At 58.6% G+C, this 24,245-nt stretch overlaps 1 protein-coding gene across 1 annotated transcript; it reads left to right on the plus strand.

Annotated features, from left to right (window-relative positions):
- The first annotated feature begins 924 nt into the window (after nt 1-924).
- LOC136524620 (uncharacterized) lies at nt 925-23,825 on the plus strand. The gene is made up of 3 exons (XM_066517913.1): nt 925-1,150; nt 1,268-1,473; nt 23,393-23,825. The coding sequence occupies exons 1-3, from the start codon at nt 1,058-1,060 to the stop codon at nt 23,640-23,642; spliced, it is 549 nt and encodes a 182-aa protein (XP_066374010.1). The 5' UTR covers nt 925-1,057; the 3' UTR covers nt 23,643-23,825.
- The last annotated feature ends 420 nt before the right edge of the window (nt 23,826-24,245 follow it).

A 24,245-nucleotide genomic window follows, 5' to 3' on the forward strand; every position in this document is an offset into this window, starting at 1 on the left:
TAAACATTTTTATTTTATTGGGCTGTACGGTTTTTCTTTTCTTTTCTTTTGATTATTTTCTCTCTGTCAACTACTCTAGATTTTTTTTTCTTATATACGGAGTAGTCAGATCCGTGCACGCTTTTGACTTTTCTCACCCCACGATTAGATTTTCAGGTTACATTGGAGCTACTCTGATGACTTTGTTGGTGTCACCATGGTCTGTCTAGTTGCACGTCATTCAACAACTTGGCCAATGTAAAAGTCAGGGTTTGTTTGAAACACGGGATTTTTTTTCCTCATTTATGTTTTTCTATGAAATTAAACTAATTTGTGTGAATGTGTTCCAAACATGCCCTTGGAGAATATATGTTGCTGACAAACGTCGATAAAAGTGTAATGAGTTAGCTGGGACGTGTTGATTTTATGAATTTGCATTTCAGATGATTTTCTAATTATAATATTTTAAGATTTTTTAGAATTGTTATTTTGGTGTATTCATAATCTTAGAAAAATTAATGTTCTAAACAAAAACCAGTATACATTATTGATAAAAAATAGTATAATTTTTTTTATTTCATTACCTTATAATCTAAAAAAAATATAATTCTAGATCTAAAACAACTTAAAATTTTAAATCTAACTAAGTTTATCAAAATTTATATATTTAACGGTTAATATAATAATATTCATTCAAAATCATAAATGCCAATAATTTTATATAGATTTAATCATACTTAAAACAATTTGATTTGTTGAAAAATAAGAATCATATATTTTTTCTAGACGGATTGAGTACCTTTATAACGAGATGAAGGCCCCATCAATCAACGATCAGGGACGGCTTTGTCCAAATAAAAAATCGACCACGGACGGCAAATCGGCAACCATATCAGTCAACGTGCACGAGATCTTCCTTTCCCATTTGTCCCGGGCCCGGTCGCCCGAGCCGGCCGAGCCAATCAGCCAGTAGCCAAACCGCGAAAGCACCCGCGACAAGACGCGCTCCGCCCGTCTGAAATCCGGGAACCATCCCAAAGCCTTCCCCGGGTCCCCGCCTTTGCGCAGACCGCACCCAATGGCCGGCTCCACCAAGGTGCTGGCCGCCGTCCTGCTCGTCGACCTCGTCGCCTTCGGCCTCGCCATCGGCGCCGTGCAGAGCCGCCCCTCGGTACATTCCTCCTGCCGCCGTCTTTCTTTCCTACCTGCGTTTTCTTTCTCCCCTTTTCTGACGCGGGTGCCGGCGCCGCCACTGCTCTTCTCCTTGTTTGCCGTCCCGGCTCCGCAGGCGAGGCTGGAGACGGACGCGCAGCAGGAGTGGACCTACTGCGTGTACCGCACCGACGCCGCCACGGCGCTGGGTGGCGCCGCGCTCGCGCTCCTGTTCGTGGGACAGGCGGTGGCCGCCGCCGCCAGCCGCTGCTTCTGCTGCGGGTCCGCGCTGCGGCCCGGCGGCTCCCGGGCCTGCGCGCTCGTCCTCTTCCTCTCCTCCTGGTACCACTAATTCTTCCCCGCCGATCCCAATCTTCTCCTGTCCTCCCCCAAACTCTTCCCTTGCTCAGCTCGCCACCTTGACTTCCCGCGTGAGGCTGACGCGCGGGCCCCCACCCGCCGGTGGCATCTCGGTCTGTATTGCGTTCTCGGTTTTTTAGCTGTCCATGTTGGGCTACCATAAAGTCAAGAGCTGTGTGTAGGAAAGCGTGTTGGATCAATCAACGGCTGCCCAATGTCGCTCAGCAGAACTATTGACTAGTTCTGAGGCTTGCCGGAAATCAACGGTGGTAATGTGATTTGTTCGAGCTGAGATGGTTGTTCCATGAGCGCTGTCGCAGTAATATTTGGGAACCACAGTATACCGTGTTAACAATTTCGCTGGCACTTGGTGGCAAACATAATTCTGATTGCACATATGTTTGTTTTCACATATAGAAAATGATGAAAAATTGTCGAATGTGCTTGGCAGCAACTAGTGGCCTCCTTGATATGTTATTAGAAAAACAGCTGGTTGTCCTTTTTTCTCTCTCTCGTTGAAAGCTGCTAAGGTATTCAGCCATTTTTTTCAAGGGCACCAGAGTTTACTGGATTTTGAAGGTGGTCCATGTGTTCTTTCATGTTTTCGTCACATTTACTAGCGACCAAGGTTAACAAATAAATTCTGTAGACAAAAAACATGATACTTTCTTGTTGAGAATTTTAGTTTGTATATAACTCTAGGTAAAATGTTTTATGGTAGCTGCCAGGAGATCTGTTCATTAACGTTTGTATTTTACATGTTGCTTTCGGTATTCGCTAAATTCCCACTCTTGTTAGTAGCAGAATTCTTACTCTCATCGAGAGAGGATGACACTAGTAGTTGGGGTAATTTTCTGGTTTATTTCTCACACAAACTCACACAAATGCCATGTCAACCTGAGAGGTTGGGGATACATATTTATAGGCTGCTAGCCAGTAAAAGCATATGTCTAGATGCTATCCTAGATGCTGTCCTAGATGCTGCTGTCCCAGTCAAGGATGTTGCTGCTGCTGTCCCAGTCAAGGATGTTGTCCTTGATGGCAGCAAAAACCACAAAGACTGCTGCAGCCCCACAAAGACCACAGATTCTTATCCATCATTCTCCCCCTAAGTCTTGTGCGTCGTCTTGTGGGGAAGTTGAACCATCCCGGTCTTGGAGCAGAGCTCAAGGAACTTGATCCTCCCAAGAGGCTTGGTAAGCAGGTCCGCAAGCTGGTCCTTGGTGTTGATGTAGCTCGCCTTGATGCTCCCGTCCTCCAAACAGCCTCAGATGAAGTGGTACCTCACCTGGATGTGCTTACTCCGTTCATGGAAAACGGGGTTCTTTGCCAGGGCCAGAGCAGACTTGCTGTCCACCCTGAGCTCCACCGCTCTAGTGTCTCTGCCGAGGAGATCACCAAGCAGTCGGGCGAGCCAGAGCGCCTGAGTCGAAGCGGTGGAGGCCGCTATGTACTCGGCCTCGCAGCTGGACAGGGCTACCACCTATTGCTTGACCGACTGTCAGCTAACGAGGCACTTGCCGAGAAAGAAGAGGATCCCGCTCGTGCTCTTGCTGGTGTCGATGTCGCCGGCGTGGTCGCTGTCGCTGTACCCGACGAAGTGTGCCGTCCCAGGCCACCTCAGCATCCTTGGTGCCGGTGATCACCAAGTCGTCGACGTAGACACCCACCAGCAGAGCATTTCCTCCACTGCCCCGCCGGTAGATGGCCGCCTCGTGCGGGCTTTGCTCGAAGCCCATCCCCTTTAGCGTGGAATCCAACTTGGCATTTCACGCCCTCGGTGTCTGCCGCAAGCCATAGAGGGCCTTGCGTAGGCGGAGCACCTTGCCCTCCTTGCCGGGGATCGCAAATCCCGGCGGCTGGTGCACGTAGACCTCCTCCTTCAAGTCGCCGTTAAGGAACGCCGACTTGACGTCCATGTGATGAACACGCCAGCCCTCCTGGGCGGCTAGCTCAAGGAGGAGTCGCACGGACTCCATCCGTGCCACGGGAGCAAAGGCGTCGTCGAAGTCGACCCCCTCCTGCTGCACGAAACCTCGTGCCACCAAGCGAGCCTTGTGCTTGACGATGGCGTCGGCTTCATCCCTCTTCAGCTTGTACACCCACTTAAGGGTGATCGCGCGGTGACCACGAGGAAGGTCAGCAAGCTCCCAGGTGCGGTTCTTCTCAACTGCATCCATCTCCAACTGCATCGCGGCGCGCCATGCCGCATGTCTCTCGGCCTCTGCAAACGACCGAGGCTCGCCATCGTCACACGCAAGGTGCAACTGCGCCTCCAGGTTGTGAGGCACCAGTCCCGGCTGGTCGCCGAGAAGGTTCTCCATCGTACGGTACCGCAACGGCTCGCCGTTGTGGTACGCGTCGACGCGCTCCTCGTCGTGAGAGAGCGGAGTAGCGAGCTCAACCGGGCCGTGCTCGACACGAGCTGGTGGTGGAGTAGACGTGCCCGGAGTGGTGCCTGTCGGTGCTGGAGTGCGTGGCGTTGCTGGCTGTGATGGAGCCAGCGAAGAACTCGTCGCAGCCGAGGTCCTGGCTGGAGAGCGTGGTGCTGTCGGAGTAGCAGGCGCCGGGGTCGGTGGAGGCTCGAGGACTAGGGTAGACGCGCTCGCCGAAGAAGAGCTGACTACTCCCCCAGCTCCCTCGAAGTGGACGTACTCGACAGTGAAGTCGTCGTACGTCGGAGCCGAGCCGTCGTCCACCGCCTTGTCCCACGCCCATCCTCGCCCTTTGTCAAACACAACGTCGCGCGCCGTGCGCACACGCTGTTTCTTCGGGTCGAGGATGCGGTAGGCCTTCGAGCCCTCTGCGTAGCCGATGAACACTCTCGGAGTGCTCCTGTCGTCGAGTTTGCTGATGTGGCCAAGCTCCTTGGCGAACGCGAGGCAGCCGAAGACCTGCAAGTGGGAGACCGCCGGCTTGCGCCCATGCCAAGCCTCGTACGGCGTCGTGCCGTCGAGCGCTTTGGTAGGCGAGCGGTTGAGGATGTAGATGGCCGTCACCACCGCCTCTCCCCAGAAGACAGCCGACATCCCCCTCTGCTTGAGGAGGGCCGAGCCATCCCCACAACCGTCTGGTTGCGCCGCTTGACGACGCCGTTTTACTGCGGTCTGTACGGCGCGGAGTAGTGGCGCTGAATGCCCTCGTCAGCGCAGTACGACGCGAATTCAGCCGCCGCGAATTCACCGTCGTTGTCGGTGCGCAGCACGCTCAGCTTGCGGCCGCACTCCGCCTCCGCAGCAGCCTGTGCGCGCCTGATGGCGTCCGCAGCCTCTCCTTTGCTGCCGAGGACCATCACCCACATGTAGCGGGAGAGGTCGTCGACGAGCAGCAGGAAGTAGCGTCGTCCTTCCGGTGTGGCCGGTGTCACCGGGCCACACAAGTCCCCGTGCACAAGCTCGAGCCTCTCCTTGGCTCGAAAGCTCGCCCGCTGGCGAAAGGGGAGTCGCCTCTGCTTCGTCAACACGCAGACGTCGTAGAGCTGCTCCACATGGTCGAGGCACGGCAGGCCTCGCACCATCTCCGTGGCACTGAGCCGCTTCAGGGCCTCGAAGTGAAGGTGCCCGAAACGCTCGTGCCACTGCCACTGCCTCGTCGTCCCGACGAGCAGCGAGACAGAGGGGTTGTGCCACCTACACGTTGAGGACGTAGAGTCGATTTGCGCTTCTGGTTACCTTGGCAAGAAGGCGACGACGGCGATCCCAAATCCTCATGACTCCATCCTCAACCACCACGCCCGAACCGTTCTCATCCAGCTGTCCCAAGCTGATGATAGAGTTCCTCAACGCGGGGATGTAGTAGACTCCGGTGAGCAGCCTGTGCTCACCAGACACGGCTGGTGAAGATGACGGAGCCGACGCCCTTGATCTCCACGCCGAAGGCATCCTCAAACTTGACGGAGCCTCGGACGCTAGAGTCAAGCTCGGTGAAGAACTCTCGTCGACCAGTCATGTGATGGGTGGCGCCGGTGTCGAGGCACCACCCGTCAGTCTTGTCGTTGCCAGAGCTGTCGCTGAGGAGGGCAGTGTGCTTTTAGCTCGTCAAGGTGGAGGAGAGCCGCTGCGGCCGGTGCCGCTGGAGGTAGCTCGATGTTTGCATGTGCCATGAACAGAGCCGGCTCCTCCTCCGCCTGTGCGACGTGGGCCTGACCGTGTCGTGGCTGTCAACAGTCCTTGGCCCAATGGCCAAGCTGGCTGCAGTTGCGGCAGGCGTCGTCTCGTGCCGGTTTGTGCCTGCCGGCGGCGCCGCCCTGGGCGCCTCCGCGGGCATCACCCTCGGCACGTCCTCGCGCCCCGGCCTGGGCGTCTCTGCGCGCCTTGCGCTGGCTTGCCACGCTTGCGGCTGTCTGTCGCGGAGGAAGGCTCCTCCTTCTTCCGGTCACCTTGGCTGGCAAGCCACTGCTCCCGAGTGAGAAGGAGCTTCCCGCCAGTGGTGATGGGCCCCGAGAGAGGCTGTGGTTCATCGCTGTCGACGACCTTGAGGCGACCTATCGCCTCCTCGATCGACATCGTGGAGAGATCTAGCAGAGACTCGATCGAGCGAGCCATCTGCTTGTACTTCTCGGGGACGTAGCAGAAGAGCTTTTCGACAGCTCTCTCCTCGCCGTAGGTGTCATCGCCGAACTGCACCATCTTCTGCAACAGAGTGTTGAGACGGAGAGCGAAGTCATCAACGTCCTCACCTGGCTTGAAGGCCAGGTTCTCCCACTCCTTGCGAAGTGCCTGCAGTGTGGACTTGCGGGCGCGGTCGCTGCCGATGCGTGCCGCAGCGATGACGTCCCAAGCCTCCTTGGTAGTCCGCTTGTTGGTAATCGAGAACTGCATCTCGGGCGGGACTGCAGCGATGAGGGTATCCAGCACCCGTCGATCTAGGTCGTAGTCGACGTCGCCGTACCGGACTGCCTCCCACATGTGCCGCACCTGGAGCTTTACCCTCATCACCGCAACCCACTCGACGTAGTTGGTCTTGGTGAGGGTAGGCCACCCACCGCCGGGACCGACGTCCCTGACAACAGCCTGGAGCCCGTGGTAACCACGATACCGATCAGGGGAGAGAGAGCCACGCTGCTTGTGAAGGCCGCGCTCTCCATCTACCCGTTGGTACCGATTCGGGGAGAGAGAGCTACGCTGCCTGTGAAGGTCGTGCTCTCCATCGACCCGTCCGCCACCGTTGCCGTGCGCGCCTCCTCCAGTAGCGCCACCGCCGTGCGCGCCTCCTCCAGGAACACCACCGCCGTGTGCGCCTCCTCCAGGAGCGCCATCGGCGTGCGCGCCTCCTCCAGGAGCGCCACCGGCGCGTCCGCGCATGTCTGGGCTGCCGCCGTGCTCGTGGGCGTGCGCGGCTACCCACTGCGCCGCCCGCGCTCGCGCTGCCTCCCTTCCCAGCACTCGAGGTCCGCGTCGGCGGTGTCGTCAGCAGAAACGGAGCTGCTGATGCTGCCGTGTAGGGCCTCGACCTCTGCTGCCGCCGCACACGCTGCATCCGCCGCCTCCGCTCTGGCTGCTGCCAGCTCCGCCGCTGCCAGCCTCGACGCCCTTGCCGCCGCCGCAGCGGTCTCTGCCGCCGCTCGCTTGCGTTTCTCTGCCGCGGCAAGTTCGGTCTCCTGCCGACGCCGCGTGCTCGAGGCGACCGAGCGCTGAGATTGCCCTGCGGACATGACGCGCTACCGGGGGGCTGCTGCGTGGGGAGAGGGGTGCTTCAGACGAGCTGCGCAGGGGAGGAGTGAGCAGGAGCGGCCGGAGCTGCTGCTCGCAGCTGGGGATTGTTGTGTTGCCTGGGAGAGGAGATGAGCAGGAGATGTTCAGGCTACAGGGTAGTACGGACTCTGATACCAGTTGTTAGTCGCTGAATTCTCACTCTTGGTAGTAGCAGAATTCTTACTCTCATCGAGAGAGGATAACACTAGGAGTTGGGGCAATTTTCTGGTTTATTTCTCACACAAACTCACACAAATGCCATGCCAACCTGAGGGGTTGGTGTCGGCTACCATAAAACGGGGTACCCCGAGCGTATACCAAAAGAATCACTTAAACCCCATCAAAAAACAAAGCCAAAGGGTAAGCCATTTGTTAAACCCCGGCCTCGTCCGAGCCCACCGGCTCTCCGCCTCGCTCCTGGCCTCGCGCGGGAAGTCTCGGCGGCCTGCCAAACCTCCGCCTCGCGCGAGGCCTTGCACGGGGGGCCTCGACGGGGAACCGATTTTCCGTCTCGCTCGAGGCCCCGTGCGTAAAGCCTCGGATGAGATGTCGATTCTCCGTCTCGCTCGAAGCCGGCTCGGCAATAATCCGTCGCTTCTGCCTCGACCGGGCTCCCCGACAGAGCATCATGTCTCTAGGATGTGAGTACGATATGGTACTTCTCACACCCCGAGCCCCCCCGATCCGATGTCGACGTCACGCACCCACAGCCCAGGCGTAGGCGGCGCCCGGGCGGCCGCTCTCGTCGCGCTCGCCAGGCACGATGCGAGCAGGGCCACGCCGACACCACGCGAACCCAGGGCGACACGCCGCGCCCCGTCGGTATCCCATGCCTAGCTGTTGGCACAAGGTCCCTGGTTGGGGACCTGTCTAGCCTGTGCCTGGACAAGGGAAAGACGCCGGTGGCATGCGGCAACGCCCCATCATCAAGCTTCGCCCCGCCACCGCGTGAGGAGCCAGCTCCGGCGAAGCAGAACTCGGCGATGGCACCATCTCGGTACCCCTTCGGGTTGAGAAATGCTGCCGCCTCCTATGCTTATGCCTACGCTTCTACTCACGCGGAGCCCTCGGGACACCACCAAAGTTTCGCCCTCGACTTCGGTACCGCGACTTCGACTCACTCCCACGACGACTCCTCGGAGGAGGACGAGGCGTGGGCCGGAGCGGATTTCTCCGGACTTCGCGACCCTAAAGCCATGCGCCGCTTCTTGGCCAGCGAGCGACTACTGCTTCGGCTACTCCGACTCCGACGACGAAGGCACTTACGATCCCGCTCGTGAGTGCTTCCACGTCGGACTCGGGATGCCAAGCATCGGCGATGAGGACGAGGGGGCAGGCAACCGTACTCCGCTTCGCCAGGGAACGGGCGATGCCACGCCCTCACGCATTATCCCACCAGCAGCGCAGAATGAGAACCTTGCCCTCGGACAGCTTCGACGCCCGGACCTGGAGCAGCTCCGAGAGCTTCAGGCCAAGGTCGAGCAAGATCGTCTCCTTCTGCAACAGCTCCGAGACACTCTCGAGCAGGAGCAGCAGGGTCGCGGTGACGGCGGAGGAGCCCGGCGGCGGGCCCGCGACGTCCACCACCGCATCAACGACGACGAAGGGGGCGAGCATCCCCCAATCTTCAATCGCGCTAGTCAGAATGTCGCGGCTGCGGCGATGCTAGTCCACATGATGCCCGAGCCCTCTACCACGGAGGTGCGACGGGTCCGCGGCGAGCTCCGGGATCTCCTAGAGACCGCCGCGGTGCAGCAGGCCGAGAGTTCCGCCTCCCGATGGCGCGGAGCCGCCTCGGACCTCCCCTCGGCACCGCATCGGCAGGATAGGGAGGCCTCGGTTCGTCTCGAGCCCGCTCAGGGCACCGACAATCAACAGGGTCCCCTTGCTGCATGATCGCCTCGACAACCGACGCGAGGCACGGGACGACCACAAGGTGGTCAGCAGGCGACGACGCCACGACAATGAGGGGCCCGCCCGCGGCTACCATCCACACCGAGGCGGTCGCTACGACAGTGGGGAGGACCGCAGCCCCTCTCCTGAACCGCCTGGCCCTTGAGTTTTTAGCAGGGCCATCCGCGGCACTCAGTTTCCAGTCCGGTTTCGCCAACCGGCTAACCTCATGAAATACAGCGGCGAAACCAACCCCGAGCTTTGGCTGGCTGATTACCGCCTGGCTTGTCTGCTAGGCGGCGCGGACGATGACCTGCTCATCATCCGCAATCTCCCCTTGCTCTTGTCAGACTCGGCACGAGCCTGGCTCGAACACCTTCCTCCCTCGCAAATCCACGACTGGCGCGACTTGGTTAGGATCTTCGTCGGGAATTTCTAGGGCACGTACGTGCGCCCTGGAAACTCCTGGGACCTTAAGAGCTGTCGCCAGAAACCGGACGAGTCTCTCCGAGACTTCATCCGGCGCTTCTCCAAACAATGCATCGAGTTGCCCAGCGTCGGCGACTCAGAAATCGTCCAGGCTTTCCTCTCCGGCACCACCTACCGAGACTTGGTCCGAGAGTTAGGCCGAAACGTGCCGCGCTCCTCGACATCGCCACCAACTTCGCATCGGCGAAGAGGCAGTTGGAGCCATCTTCTCCGACAACTGACACCAAGGGGAAGCGGAGGGACGAGGCCACCGAGGCCTCGGCTCCCCGCCTCCCTAGGAAAAAGAAAAAGGGTCGTCCAGGGGAAGCAGGGGATCCTCGAGGCTGATCTAGTCGCTAGCCGCGGAGCGCAAGAATCCCCGAGGCCCCAGGGGCCCCGGGCTCTTTGACGACATGCTGAAGAAGCCCTGCCCTTATCACCAGGGTCCGGTGAGGCACGCCCTCGAGGATTGCACCATGCTTCGGCGTTATTACGCCAAGCTCGGGCTCCCCGATGACGACGCCAAGAAGAGGGGCGCCGGCGACCGGGACGACGACAAGGACGAAGGGTTCCCCGAGGTGCACAACGCCTTCATGATCTTCGGCGGACCCTTGACGTGCCTTACGGCACGCCAGCGAAAGAGGGAACGCCGAGATGTCTTCTCGGTTAAGGTGGCCACTTCCCGATACCTCGACTGGTCTCGGGAGGCGATCACCTTTGATCGGGATGATCACCTCGACCATGTCCCGAATCCCGGGCAGGTACCCACTCGTTGTCGACCCGATCATCGGCAACACCCGACTCACCAAGGTGTTGATGGACGGAGGCAGCGGCCTCAACATCCTCTACGCCAACACCCTGGAGCTCCTGGAGATCGACCAGTCGCGGCTCCGGGGTGACGCCGCGCCTTTCCACGGCATCGTGCCAGGGAAACGCACGCGACCCCTCGGGTGCATCGACCTTCCCGTTTGCTTCGGCACCCCCTCCAACTACCGCAAGGAGGTCCTCACCTTCGAGGTGGTTGGGTTCAAGGGAACCTACCATGCCGTCCTGGGGCGGCCGTGCTACGCCAAGTTCATAGCGGTTCCCAACTACACCTACCTCAAGCTCAAGATGCCGGGTCCCAACGGCGTCATCACGATTGAGTCCACGTACGAACATGCATACGACTGCGACGTCGAGTGCATCGAGTACGCCGAGGCTCTCGTGGAGGCCTGAGACCCTCATCGTCGACCTTGACCGACTCGGCAGCCAGCTGCCCGAGCCCAAACGTCGAGTCGGGACTTTCGAGCCTGCAGAGGCCGTCAAACTCGTCCCAGTCGACCCCGCCTGCCCCGACGACCGGGCGCTGAGGATCAGCGCCACTCTCGACATCAAATAGGAAGCCGTGTTCGTCGACTTTCTCCGCGCGAATGCCGATATGTTCGCATGGAGTCCCTCGGACATGCCGGGCATACCGAGGGAGGTCGCCGAGCACGCCTTGGACATCCGGGCCGGCTCCAGGCCGGTGAAGCAGCGCCTACGCTGATTCGACGAGGAAAAACGCAGGACCATCGGCGTGGAGGTGCAGAAGCTCTTGGCGGCCGGATTCATCAAGGAAGTATTCCATCCAGAGTGGTTGGCTAACCTCGTGTTAGTCAAGAAGAAAAATGGAAAGTGGAGGATGTGTGTAGACTACACCGGTTTGAATAAAGCCTGTTCGAAAGTCCCCTTCCCATTACCTCGAATCGATCAAATTGTTGACTCCACTGCGGGATGCGAGATCCTGTCTTTCCTTGATGCGTATTCCGGTTACCATCAAATCAAGATGAAAGAGTCCGACCAGCTCGCGACTTCTTTTATCACACCATTTGACATGTACTGCTATGTGACCTTGCCTTTCGGCCTCAGAAACGCAGGGGCCACATACCAGCGGTGCATGACCCAGGTCTTTGGCGAGCACATAGGGCGAACCGTCGAGGCCTATGTGGACGACATCGTGGTCAAGACTAGAACGGCCGGGGATCTCGTCGATGACCTGGAGATAGCCTTCAAATGCCTCAGAGAGAAGGGCATCAAGCTCAACCCCGAGAAGTGTGTGTTCAGGGTCCCCCGAGGCATGCTCTTGGGATTCATAGTCTCGAAACGCGGCATCGAGGCCAACCCGGAGAAGGTCTCGGCCGTAACCAGCATGGGACCGATCCGAGACCTTAAGGGGGTGCAGAGGGTCATGGGATGCCTTGCGGCCCTGAGCCGCTTCATCTCGCGCCTTGGCGAAAAAGGCTTGCCTCTGTGCCGCCTCTTGAGAAAATCCGAAAGCTTTTCTTGGACCCCCGAGGCCGAAGAAGCCCTCGCCAAGCTCAAGGCACTGCTCACCAATCCTCCCGTCCTGGTACCGCCAGCCAGGGACGAGGCCCTCTTACTCTACGTCGCCGCAACAACCCAAGTGGTCAGCGCGGCCGTGGTAGTGGAGAGGCAGGAAGAGGGGCACGCTCTACCCATCCAATGACCTGTTTACTTCATCAGCGAGGTGCTCTCCGAGACCAAAACGCGCTATCCCCCACATCTAGAAGCTAGTCTACGCCGTAGTCTTGGCCCGGCGCAAGCTGCGTCACTACTTCGAGTCCCACCCAGTGACCGTGGTATCGTCTTTCCCCTTGGGAGAGATAATCCATAACCGGGAGGCCTCGGGTAGGATAGCCAAGTGGGCCGTCGAGCTTATGGGGGAAGCCTTGACTTTTGCGCCTCGGAACGCGATTAAGTCTCAGGTCTTGGCCGATTTTATGGCTGAGTGGACCGACACCCAACTGCCACATGCTCAAATTCAGACGGAGTGCTGGACCATGTACTTCGACGGGTCCCTGATGAAGACCGAGGGCAGGCGCAGGTCTGCTCTTCATCTCGCCCCTCGGAGTACACATGCGCTACATGGTTCGGCTCCACTTCGCTGCCTCCAACAACGCAGCCGAGTACGAAGCCCTCGTCAACGGCTTGCAAATCGCCATCGAACTTGGGGTACGACGTCTCGACGTCCGGGGCGACTCGCAGCTCGTCGTCGATCAAGTCATGAAGGAGTCAAACTGCCTCGACCCCAAAATGGAGGCGTACTGCAAGTTGGTACGTCGCCTAGAAGACAAGTTCGACTGGTCTTGAACTCAACCACATCGCGTAGAAATACAACGAGGCCGCGGACGAACTGGCAAAGATGGCGTCGGCACGGGCTTCGGCCCCCCAAACGTCTTTGCCAGAGACCTCCACAAGCCTTCCATCGAATGCGCCTCGGCAGCGGAAGAGGGCTCGCTGGCCAAACCCACCGTAGGGCTCGACGCCCCCTCTGCCGTCCGAGACTCTTTCAGCCGAGCCCGAGGTCATGGAAGTCAACACGCAGCCTCCCCAGACCGACCAGGACACGGACTAGCGAGTCCCGTTCCTTGATTGGCTCGCTCGTGAAGAGCTTCCTACTGACAGGACCAAAGCCCGGCGGCTTGCGCGACAAGCCAAAACTTACGTCCTCTGCAACGGCGAGTTATACAGGCGAAGTCCATCTGGTGTCCTCCAACGATGCATCACCACCGAGGCAGGCCAGGCCCTACTTTGGGACTTGCACGCGGGGGCTTGCGGGCACCATGCGGCGCCTCGGACGCTCGTCGGAAACGCCTTCCGTCAAGGGTTCTACTGGCCGACGGCGGTTGCTGATGCCACCAAGTTAGTATGCTCCTGCGAGGGATGCCAGTACTACGCGCGGCAGACGCACCTCTCGGCCCAGGCCCTTCAAACCATCCCCATTACATGGCCGTTTGCCGTGTGGGGGCTCGACATGGTCGGGCCTCTGCAGAAGGCCCCAGGGGGCTACACCCATCTGCTGGTAGCAATCGATAAGTTCTCCAAGTGGATCGAGGCTCGCCCGATCAATCAAATTAAATCCGAGCAAGCGGTGCTGTTTTTCACGGACATGGTCCATAGGTTCGGGGTTCCGAACACCATCATCACCGACAACGGGACACAGTTTACCGACCAAAAATTCTTGACATTCTGCGACGACCACCACATCCGTGTGGCCTGGTCGGCCGTAGGACACCCAAGGACAAACGGCCAAGTAGAACGTGCTAACGGCATGATCCTACAAGGCCTCAAGCCTAAGAATTTACAACCGGTTGAAGAAATTTGGCAAGAAATGGCTCGCCGAACTCCCGTCGGTCATCTGGAGCCTGGGGAACACTCCAAGCCGAGCCACGGGGTTCACACCTTTCTTCCTAGTCTATGGAGCCGAGGCTGTCCTCTCCACTAACTTGGAATATGGTTTCCCGAGGCTACAGGCCTACAACGAGCAAAGCAACCACACCACCCGCGAGGACGCCCTCGACCAACTGGAGGAAGCCAGAGATGTGGCGCTACTACATTCGGCTAAGTACCAGCAAGCCCTACGACGCTATTAGGCCCGGCGCATTCGAAGCCGAGACCTGAAGGTAGGCGACCTAGTGTTGAGACTAAGGCAGAGCAACAAGGGCCGCCACAAGCTGACCCCGCCGTGGGAAGGACCATACATCGTCGCCCAAGTGCTGAAGCCCGGGACCTACAAGCTAGCCAACGAAAAAGGTGAAATCCTCACCAACGCTTGGAACATAGAACAGCTACGTCGCTTTTACCCTTAAATTTCCAAGCATTGTATACATCGTTTCTCGAAATACAATTAAGAAGCGTTCTTCAGTTGTTCTAATTCCTCGAGAAACCCGCCGAGCCCCATCACGGGCCTCGGCAGTGCGATAACATCACAAGGGAGACACGGCTCTGCTTCTGTAGAATCGAGCCTCCCTCGGGGGCTAGATGGGGGACTCCTCCCTAAGTCCCACGCACCATTTTTTAGTCGTTTTTCGAAAAAATTCCTACGCCAAACTTTCTAGCACGCTCTGACGAATCGGTTGTGAAAAACCCAAGGACCGAAGGTCTGTCTCAGGGCCAGAAGGCCGGTAGAGTCGCGAGATGGCCTACGCCTCCGGGCTACGGCACTCCCTCACCACCTTTCGCCCAAGGGGCGGCTTAGGCTCCAAAGAGGTTTTTTTGCAAAAGATCTCTGATCAGAGACAACAGAGGGCAGAGGCTCGGAAATACAAGAAAAACGATTAAGAAGCACGAGTACTTTAAAAAAGGCCTCGACGGCCACAAGCGTTACGATACAAAGTTAATCCCTATTCTATTTACATGGCCTCTTGGGCCCAGGTCAAGGCTCCGGGCCTCCAGCGTCGGCGGACGGTGGGGGAGGGAGCACCTCCTCTTCGAACAGCTTGGCCAGCGCCGTGCTGGGGCCCTCCGCCGCCTCTATCAGCTTCACGACCGCCTCGTCGGCCTTCTCGTCATCGTCGGGCAGGACGTAGCCATCGCTGATGGCTTGGAGGTCAACGCCGATGTAGTGCGAGGCGATGACGGCTAGCGCGCGCTTGACACCCGTGTGCAGTGCTCCTCGGAGCCGCTCGCGCATTTCGTCGCTCAACGCGATCAAACGGCTCCCAAGGGAGCTGCCTGACTGAACCCCCTCGACCTCCAGGGCCTCGCAGGCGGTACGGGCGGCACCTTTCAGTGCGTCGTGCTCCCCGATCTCGGTCTCGAGCACCGCCTGCTCCGCGACGGAAGCCTCGGCTGCCCGGGTGACCTCCGCCTCCAACTCTGCGCCACAGGAAACGGAATGGGGTTGAGCGCAAAGGGAAACAAGCCAAATAGGGACGGAAGCCTACGGGACTCACCCTTGGCCTTCTGCTCCCAGCGTCGGGCCTCGACCCGAGAGGCCTCGGCTTTCTCCTTCCAGCGCTGGGCCTCGACCCGGGAAGCCTCGGCCTTCTCCTTCAGGCGCTGGGCCTCGACCCGAGTAGCCTCGGCTGCCCTGGAAGCCTCGTTCCCCAGCTCTGCATCACACCAGGGAGTTAGGGGCCGAATACAAGAAAAACAAACTAAATAAAGGGAACGAGACTCACCCTCGGCCTTCCCCCTCCAGACCACAGCCTCGGTCCGGGAGGCCTCAGCCACCTTAAGGGCCTCATCCAAGGCGCCTTTCGTCAGCTGGTGCGCACTCTGCTCCACCCCTAGCTGCCTAGCAAGGACCTTGCCCGAGGCCGTGGCTTCTTCAGCCCGGGACCTGAAGGCATCCCGATCACCGGCCACGCGGGTCAGCTTCTCCTCCAACTCCTTGACCCGCGCCGCCAGAGGGGCGACCTGCTCCTGGGCCGTGGCCGCCTCGACCTTCGCATCGGCACAACGAAGGCGCAGGTCCTCCACCTCTGCGCTCCGCGCCGACAGGAGCTCGTTGGCGCCGGCAAGAAGACCCTTCTGCCGCTGGAGTTGGTCCCAGACGTCCCTCTCCCGCCGGAGAAAGACCGACTTCCCGAGGGACCGGGCCTCGAGCTCCTGGGGAAACAGAACATGGGTCATCCCTACAAGAAAACTCGGAAAAAGACAACACCGCATGAGAAAAGAAAGCGCGAACCTGGGCGACTCCGGGTAGATCATCGGCCACCACGGACAGCGCCGTCCGTAGTGATCGCTCCGCCAGCTGGCGGTATTGCTCGAAGGTGTCTCAGCGCCCGCCCTCGGCCGCGTCCTCGAGGGCGAACAGAGGCTCCGCCTCAGGGTCGTCCCGGCTCTGCCACAGGACACGCGGGTGATCCCACCCGCGGGGCTCAGGTCGTACCCGCGCGAGGGCCGAGCTTCCCTCGCCCGGGGTCAAAACCTGCTGTTCCACGACGCCGGCCACCTCGGTGTCGACCACCTCCTGCGCCCGGGAAGTATCGTCGGAAGAGATCGGATGGACCTCCACCTCTCGGGCGCTCTCCCACAACGACGGTGGGCCTTGAACCAAGGGTGCCACCGAGGTCTCCGCCGCCTTCATCTCCACTTCCTGGGCCGACGGCCTCGCCGCGATCACGTCGGCCTCGGTGGTCCCGGGGGCTCCGGCCTCCGCCATCGTGGCCTCGGTAGTCGCGAGGGCTCCTGGCGCCCGCTGTTGCGGCCTCGGTGGTCCTGGGCGCCCTGGCCTTCGCCGCCTCGGCCTCGGAGACCCAGAGGGCCTCGACCTCGGTGGCCTCGGCAACTGAGGGCACCTCGGCCCCATCCGACTCACGGGCCTCGCCCACGCGGGGCGGAGGCACTCCCTCCCCCATCTGTGTCGGGGCCGTCTCGGCAGCCCCTCCTTGGGTGGCCGGCTCCTTCGGGTCGGCCCTCGCCGACGCCGCGCCACGTTGTAGGGCGGCTTGCGCCTCCGCCACCCAGTGGGCGGTGGAGCCGGGGTTCACCTTGAGCGCCTTAAGGGGCGCCAAGGTGGGCACCTCCGCAGGACGCTTCCGGCTAAGGACAACATTTACAGGGTCAGCACAAGACAAAAGAACGAACGAAAAACGCTGCGGCTCCACCAAAAATACGCTTACCTCGAGCGGGGCTGCAACCGCTTCGGCACGGCGACCCTCGTCTGCAAAGGCGGTGGCGGCGGCAGAGGCACGGCCTCTGTGTCCGTCGGCGCCGGCCGGTCCTCGACGGACCTCGGCGCCCCCTCGGTCCTCTGCGGGGGCAGTTGCGTCGCCCCCGCCGCCACCTACTCCACCGCTGCCGTCGAGCCCACCGGGCTGACGGAACGCTTTCCCAGCGCCCGCGCCTCGGGCGTGTCGGCCTCGACCCCGAGGCGGGCGATTGTCGACCCCGGGGCAGCTCCTCCTTCTCCCCCTGGGAGCGCCGGGCTGCTTGCCGACGCCCCGGGCACCGTCTCCCCGATGTCAGGGAGATGGTCCAGGGGACCCTGCCCCATCTCGCCCTCGTCATCTCCGTCCGAGGCATCCGTCGATAGCGACGGCGACGGGGACTCCTCCAACGGGAGACCATCCTTCCTTTGCTGCCGGCGGCGCTTATCCAGTTCCTCGCGCGCGAGGATCTTCTTCGTGTGCTTCGCCACCTTGGCGTCCTTCCGCCTTTTCTGTGCCTCGGCGTACGCCTGGTTGACCGCCCGCCGCCTCGCGTCCTCGGGAACGGGCAGCGGGGAGGCTCGCACGTCCCTCATCCCCTGCAGGAACAGCGAACACGGGTAAGGGAACAAGAAACAATGAGAAACGGGGAGGCCTCGGGGGCTGCAGAGGAGAGGAACCCCCGCGACGGGCGCATCGCGAAGGGGGTCAGGCCACCGCCCCTCAGCTTCGCCTCCACCGTCTCTCTCACCCGGCGAAGAATTTCCTCGTCGGAAAGGGCGGAGGCAGACATCCGGATGCCCTCGATTGGCTCATCCGGCCTCATCTCGAACAGGCGCCGCCGCCGAGCCATCAGCAGCAGCACCCTCCGGCGGTGGAAGGCGGCCACGACCACAGCCGCAGTAAGGCCGCGGTCTCGCAGCCTCTCCAGCCCCTCCAGGAGCGGCTGTAGCTTGGGCTGATCCTCCATCGGGACGCCATACTTTCACCTCTCCGGGCAGCTCCCCACGATCTGCTCGGTGTAGGGGAGAAGTCCACCGTCGTCATTACGAAGATAGAACCAGCTCGTGTACCATCGGCGATTGGTTGACGCGAGCTGGGCCGGTATGTAGAGGTGCTGACGGTCCTGGCGCACTTGGAGAGTGCAGCCGCCGGCCCTCACCGCCTTCCTCGTGCCCGACGTACCCGTCGGCTTGGTGGTGTGCCCCGCCCGGAAGAGGTGGAGCCACAGCTCCCAATGGGGAGCAATCCCCAGATACCCCTCGCAGACAGCAACGAAGATCGCCGCCTGCGCGATGGAATTGGGGTTGAAGTTGTGGAGCTCCACGCCATAGTAGTGCGGGAGCGCCCGCATGAACCGGTCCGCTGGAAGGCCGAGGCCGCGCTCGTGCAAAGACACAAAGCTCACGACGTAACCGTCGCGAGGCCTCGGCTCCGGCTCTCCCGACGGAGCGACCACTCCGGCCTGTTGGGGTCGGTGACCGGACGAAGAAGCCCGCCGTCGACGAGCGACTGAAGCATCTCCACGGTGACGTCGGATGGACCCCAAGGGTCCGCCTCGATGACGATGATGTCGCTGGCCATGAGTGCAGTGGAGGGTTCGACTACGGCGGTGAGTCCCTCTCTCTCTCCGCCTCGCCTCTCTCCCTTCTTCCTCCCGAGGCTCTCTGCTCTAGCGACGGCTCAAAGGCGGCGAAGCTAATGCAGGCAAGGTAAGGAGGAGAGGGGCGATGCTCGTTGCGTATTTATGCAGGATGAAGGCGAAACGGACGGGCGACGAAATCGGGGAAGTTTCCCTCAGATCCGGCGCGGTTAATCCCGATTCGATTTTACCGCCCACGTGCCCACCTTTTCCTCATTAATCGCGGGAACAGTTACGTCCCATCCACTGACACCACGCCGCGTCCGATCGCTGCAGCGGCAGGCGTCGTTCCGCCTCCCTGAGAAAATCGCCTCAAAAGGCGCGCCAGCCGTTGTCAAGCCGATGGGGGAGATATCCCCCCACCCTATTCCTTTCAGACGAAGGAACTGGGCGCCGAGCCCATTACGGTCCAGGGGTTCGAAGGCTGGGCCCCTAAGGGTTTCGACAGCCACCCCAGGGCAACAGAGTCAGGGACGACCGCGGGCGAGCCCACACGGGGCCGAGACCCAAGCAAGCGAAACGCTTGGGACGCCCTAGGTCGTGTCCGAGACCGGCAGGGAGGTCTCCGAATGGGATCCCACCGTAGGGAGGCACCGAGCCACCGGGGCCCAGCGAACGGCCCCGGCACCCACTAGAGAAACCCTCTGGTACTCTTGGAGTGCGTCTCCGAACCGCTAGCCGACCCCTAGCGAACGGGACACGGGCCTCCACTCGGACTCACCCGATAACAGGTCACCGGAAGTGCCACCGCTCGCGCCCATCGAGGGTAGCTTGGCATATTCCATCCCTCATTCCGAACGAAAAGGAAGCGCGAGGGTCGTACGAAAAGCCAGGGAAACCCCTGACGGCCCTCTTGCTCCGTGCAGAGGCTAAGGAGCTCTTCCTGCAACCTTGCCGAGACCCAGCGACCTAGGCTCGCATTCGAAGGGGCTCGGCAAAACAACCTCTCCTTCCGAGCGAAAAGGACGCGCGAGGGTCGTTCAAAAAGCTAGGGGAACTCCTGACGGCCCTCTCGCTCCGTGCAGAGGCTAGGGAGCTCTTCCTGCAGATATGCCGAGACCCCGTGACCCAGGCTCGCACCCGAGGGGGGCTCGGCAAACAAACCCTCACGCGCGAGGGGCGTACAAAAAGCCAGGGGAACTCCTGATCGCCCTCTTGCTCCGTGCAGAGGCTCGAGGGCTCTCCCTGCAATTTTGCCGAGACCCAGCGACCCGGGCTCGCACACGAGTGGGCTCGACAAAAAACCCCTCCGTCCGAACGAAAAGGATGTGTGAGGGTCGAACAAAAAAGTCGGGGGACCCCTGACCGCCCTCTCGCTTCGTGCGGAGGCTCGGGGGCTCCTCCTGCACCCAAGACAAAGACAAGCGACCCAAGCCCGCACTTGAAACTCGAGAAAAACGCGATAAAGGGCATCGAGCCCGTTACGGTCCTAGGGGTTTGAAGGCTGGGCCCCTAAGGGTTTCGACAGCCGCCCCAGGGCAACAGAGTCAGGGACGACTATGGGCGAGCCTGTACGGGGCCAAGGCCCAAGCAAGCAAAACGCTTGGGACGCCCTAAGTCGTGTCTGAGACCGGCAGGGAGGTCTCCGAATGGGATCCCACCGTAGGGAGGCACCGAGCCACCGGGGCCCAGCGAACGGGGCACGGGCCTCCACTCGGACTTACCCGATAACAGCTCGCCGAAAGTGTCACCGCTCGCGCCCACCGAGGGTAGCCTGGCATATTCCACCCCTCCTTCCGAGCGAAAAGGAAGCGCGAGGGTCGCACAAAAAGTCAGGAGGACTCCTGATCGTCCTCTCGCTCCGTGCAGAGGCTCGGGGGTTCTTCCTGCGATCTTGCCGAGACCCCGCGACCCGAACTCGCACTTATGGGCTCGGCAGATACGATAACATCCCTCGGTCAACGTGAGAAAAAGACCCTGGAGGAATGAATCCACTCCCCCAGGGCCTCGGAGGCTACACCCGACGGGTGCGCTCGCGCGCACCCACCGAGGCCTCAAAGTATGAAACACTATTTCACCAGGAGCTACCGCAAGTCAAGCCTCGTCAAAACCTCAAGAAGAGCGCTCACACTCTCCCTGAGGCTCGGGGGCTACTGTCGGGTACCATAAAACGGGGTACCCCGAGCGTATATCAAAAGAATCACTTAAACCCCATCAAAAAATAAAGCCAAAGGGTAAGCCATTTGTTAAACCCCGGTCTCGTCCGAACCCACCGGCTCTCCGCCTCGCTCCTGGCCTCGCGCGGGAAGTCTCGGCGGCCTGCCAAACCTCCGCCTCGTGCGAGGCCTTGCACGGGGGGCCTCGACGGGGAACCGATTTTCCGTCTCGCCCGAGGCCCCTGCGCGTAAAGCCTCGGATGCGATGTCGATTCTCCGTCTCGCTCGAAGCCGGCTCGGCAATAATCCGTCGCTTCTGTCTCGACCAGGGCTCCCCGACAGAGCGTCACGTCTCATTAATGCGTCAACCACTCCCGCAATCTCAGCCGGACGACGGCTCGACACCGCAGAGTGGCCGACAGGACAAGGAGTCGCGTCGACGCCATACCGACTAGGACAGGGCGCGGCTGGGATTACCGGCCACTGTGTTCTGGTGCTGTGCCCACGATCAGCGCCTGCACTACACTGTGCCACGTAACCCCCGCCCCGGAGACAACGCGGCATGGGGAGTCTAGTCCGGGTCACCATAGCCTCGAAATCAGCGTACGAGACCAACTGTTCCCTCCAAGCCTCGGCAATCTACTTCAGAGGCTCGGCAACCCCGGGATTCACGTCTGCCGAGCCTCCCACGATGGTTCGGCCTCGGCACCAACTGAGCCTCGGCTTCTCGCGCAGTCAACACACAGTGTCCCGCACGCCGACCGCCACGCCCGCTGCGAGGTAACCCTGGAGCTCCCGCGACGCACAGGATCGGATGTGACCGGCGTGTCGCACCAGTACTTCAAGGACGGGACCACTCCGTTGCCCACGCCGCCACAGTAACAGGCTGCAGGGCTCGGACACGCCGCCTCCGTCCGCACGATGCCGTGTAGCTAGCGAATGTATCACCCTGGTCCCCCCTTCAACTATAAAAGGGAGGAACCTGGGCCATTTCTAGTGGGAGAAGGACGATTAGGCCTACGCCCACGCAACGAACTCACGCATAAACGCACAGACGAACACTTGAGCTTCCCCGCTGCCTGAGATCAACATCTCAAGCAATCCACGCCGCCCTACGTAGAGACCTGGGATTAGCTCCCTCTCTCGCCCTGCTTGTAACCCCCTACTACGAGCACTTCGGTGCAAGGAATACAAGATCGATCTCTCAAACTGGACGTAGGGTGCTCATTACCCGAACCAGTATAAACCTTGTGTCTCTTTGTATCACCATCCGGGATTGAGAACACGCAGTACAAATTTACTAGTTGGTTGAGGGCCCGCCGGTCCGAAACACCGACAGTTGGGGATACATATTTATAGGCTGCTAGCCAGCCAAGCATATGCCTAGATGCTATGCTGTCCCAGTTAAGGATGCTGCTGCTGCTGTCCCAGTCAAGGATGCTGTCCTTGATGGCAGCAAAAACCACAAAGACTGCTGCAGCCCCACAAAGACCACAGAGACTTATCCATCAGCTTTATGGATTTGCACATGTTTCTGTAGACATAATTATTGGAATGGTAGTGTAGTGTCGGCTCCAGTGGAATCCAAAGTGTGCTGCCTGCTCAATTATAAATTAAAATGCAGAAATTGTTTAGTAGCAGCTTGTACTCTAGCCTTTTTTCAGCTGTCTGATTGTACAGATTTGGTCAGAACAGAGAGATTATGTCATTGACAATAAAAAAGACCATAAAACTTGGTTGCCGTCTTCTAAGTTTACTGGTGTTGAAAAAAGATGACCTGGTCAATGTCATATTGGTTAAGGACATACTGGGTCAATGAAGGCTTGAGTAGGTATTCGCTCAGAAGACTGCATGTTTTGATTTGTGGGGTCTAGGATATCTCTTAGGAGTATTCTAAGTCTGATCTAGTAATATAACCATTTTCCTTAATTCGTCTGACAAAGATGTGGAACAGTAAAAATTCACATCATTTATATGTGCATGAACTCCAAATTCAGCCCGTGTTTAATTTGTCTGATAAAGACGCGGAGTAGTAAGAATTCATTTCATTTATGGCTGCATGAACTCCAAACTCTGCCCGAGTTTATGTTTTATCAGCATTTGTAAATTCTTCCAGAGTTGTTTGCTTTTTTGTCTTCCATGAAGTGAAACTATTAAGTATAACTAACTAGCCAGGCGTGCGGGGTTGTACTAATTCATGGCGTTCAAGCATAAACATGAGGTTGCTGACTTGCTGCCACCATGCTGGTATGAAATTTATTGTAGCTGTTCAGTATTATGTAGTAATAGGATTGCATGTATCTCATGATGGGTCAGGAATAAAGAACGTCACTTGTGGAAGTTCCTAATACTGACCTTCAGATATTACTATTTATAATTTGTCATTTTGTTTAGCTGGCATTTGCAAATGTGACTTGTCTGGGGACTTCTGGAATCATTTTTTTGACTGAACTTCTGGAATAATTAGATTACCAAAGTTGATTTGTTTTCCTTTGAACTGTCTGGTTTATTATCCAAAGAAAAGGGGTTTTATCCAAGTTTTCGTGTTCCTCTGGTGTTTGAAACACGGCATGTTTGATTACTTCCTGACTTTGTCTTGTTTAGATTTGCTGGTACTAGAACCATTCAAAACCCCAGTGAATACGCGTACAAGTTGTCCAGGACACTGACCTTTGCTTGTCCTACACACAGGGTGACATTTGTCATCGCTGAGGCGTGCTTGCTGGCTGGTCTGTTGCAATCCGCCTACCACACTGGCTACCGGACGGTCTTTTTCCAGAACCCGCCGGACTGCGAGACCATGCGGAGGGGCACGCTTGGAGCCGGCGCTGCGTTTGCCCTTTTCACCTGCGTGCTCACCTCGGCCTACTACTACTACTTCTCCAAGGCGCGGATCCACTACCACCGCCCGGAAGCCGCCATCGGCATGACCGCGTTGTAACAGATTTGCCAGTCTCTCTGCAGTAACAGTTTTGATAGCAACTATATATGTGCATTAGCTTTTTGCATATATTTTTGTTCGGCTGGTATGTCGAGTTGAACTCATGTACAAGGATGGCTGCTGGTGCTGGACCAGGGCCAGCCTGTCCTTACTGAATGGGAATTTCCTGTGCTGTGCCTGCTATGTCTACTTTTCCTAGTACGTATTTTCCGGTGCTTTTTACTGGACCTGTAGATTTGTATACGCACATGGAAAATATTGTTGAAATGTATCATCATAGACATGAAAAAGGAGGGAATGCCGGATTCAAGGACTAGGTAATTGGTTGACAAATTGACCCCCAATGGACAAAGCATATATAGTAGCATGAAAAGGGAGGGAATGCCGGAGCAAGTGCCTGAAAAAAAAATCCGATAAGATAGTACTCCCCTGTACCAGATTTTATAGTAGAAAAGTTTGAATAAATTATCTTAGTTTGATCAATTTTATAGTAGAAAAGTTTGAATAAACTATCATAGTTTGATCAATTTTATTGAAAAGTTTGAGTTTATAGGGAAGTGTAAGTATAATATCTATAACACTAAATAAATACATTATGAAAAT

Source organism: Miscanthus floridulus, chromosome 2 (assembly GCF_019320115.1).
Source record: "Miscanthus floridulus cultivar M001 chromosome 2, ASM1932011v1, whole genome shotgun sequence".
Classification (NCBI taxonomy): domain Eukaryota; kingdom Viridiplantae; phylum Streptophyta; class Magnoliopsida; order Poales; family Poaceae; genus Miscanthus; species Miscanthus floridulus.

Coding starts and splice junctions, on each gene's coding strand:
- LOC136524620 (XM_066517913.1), top strand. CDS start 1,058: ATGGCCGGCTCCACCAAGGTGCTGGCCGCCGTCCTGCTCGTCGACCTC. Junction 1,151..1,267: donor CCGTGCAGAGCCGCCCCTCG/GTACATTCCTCC, acceptor CCGGCTCCGCAG/GCGAGGCTGGAGACGGACGC. Junction 1,474..23,392: donor GTCCTCTTCCTCTCCTCCTG/GTACCACTAATT, acceptor TCCTACACACAG/GGTGACATTTGTCATCGCTG.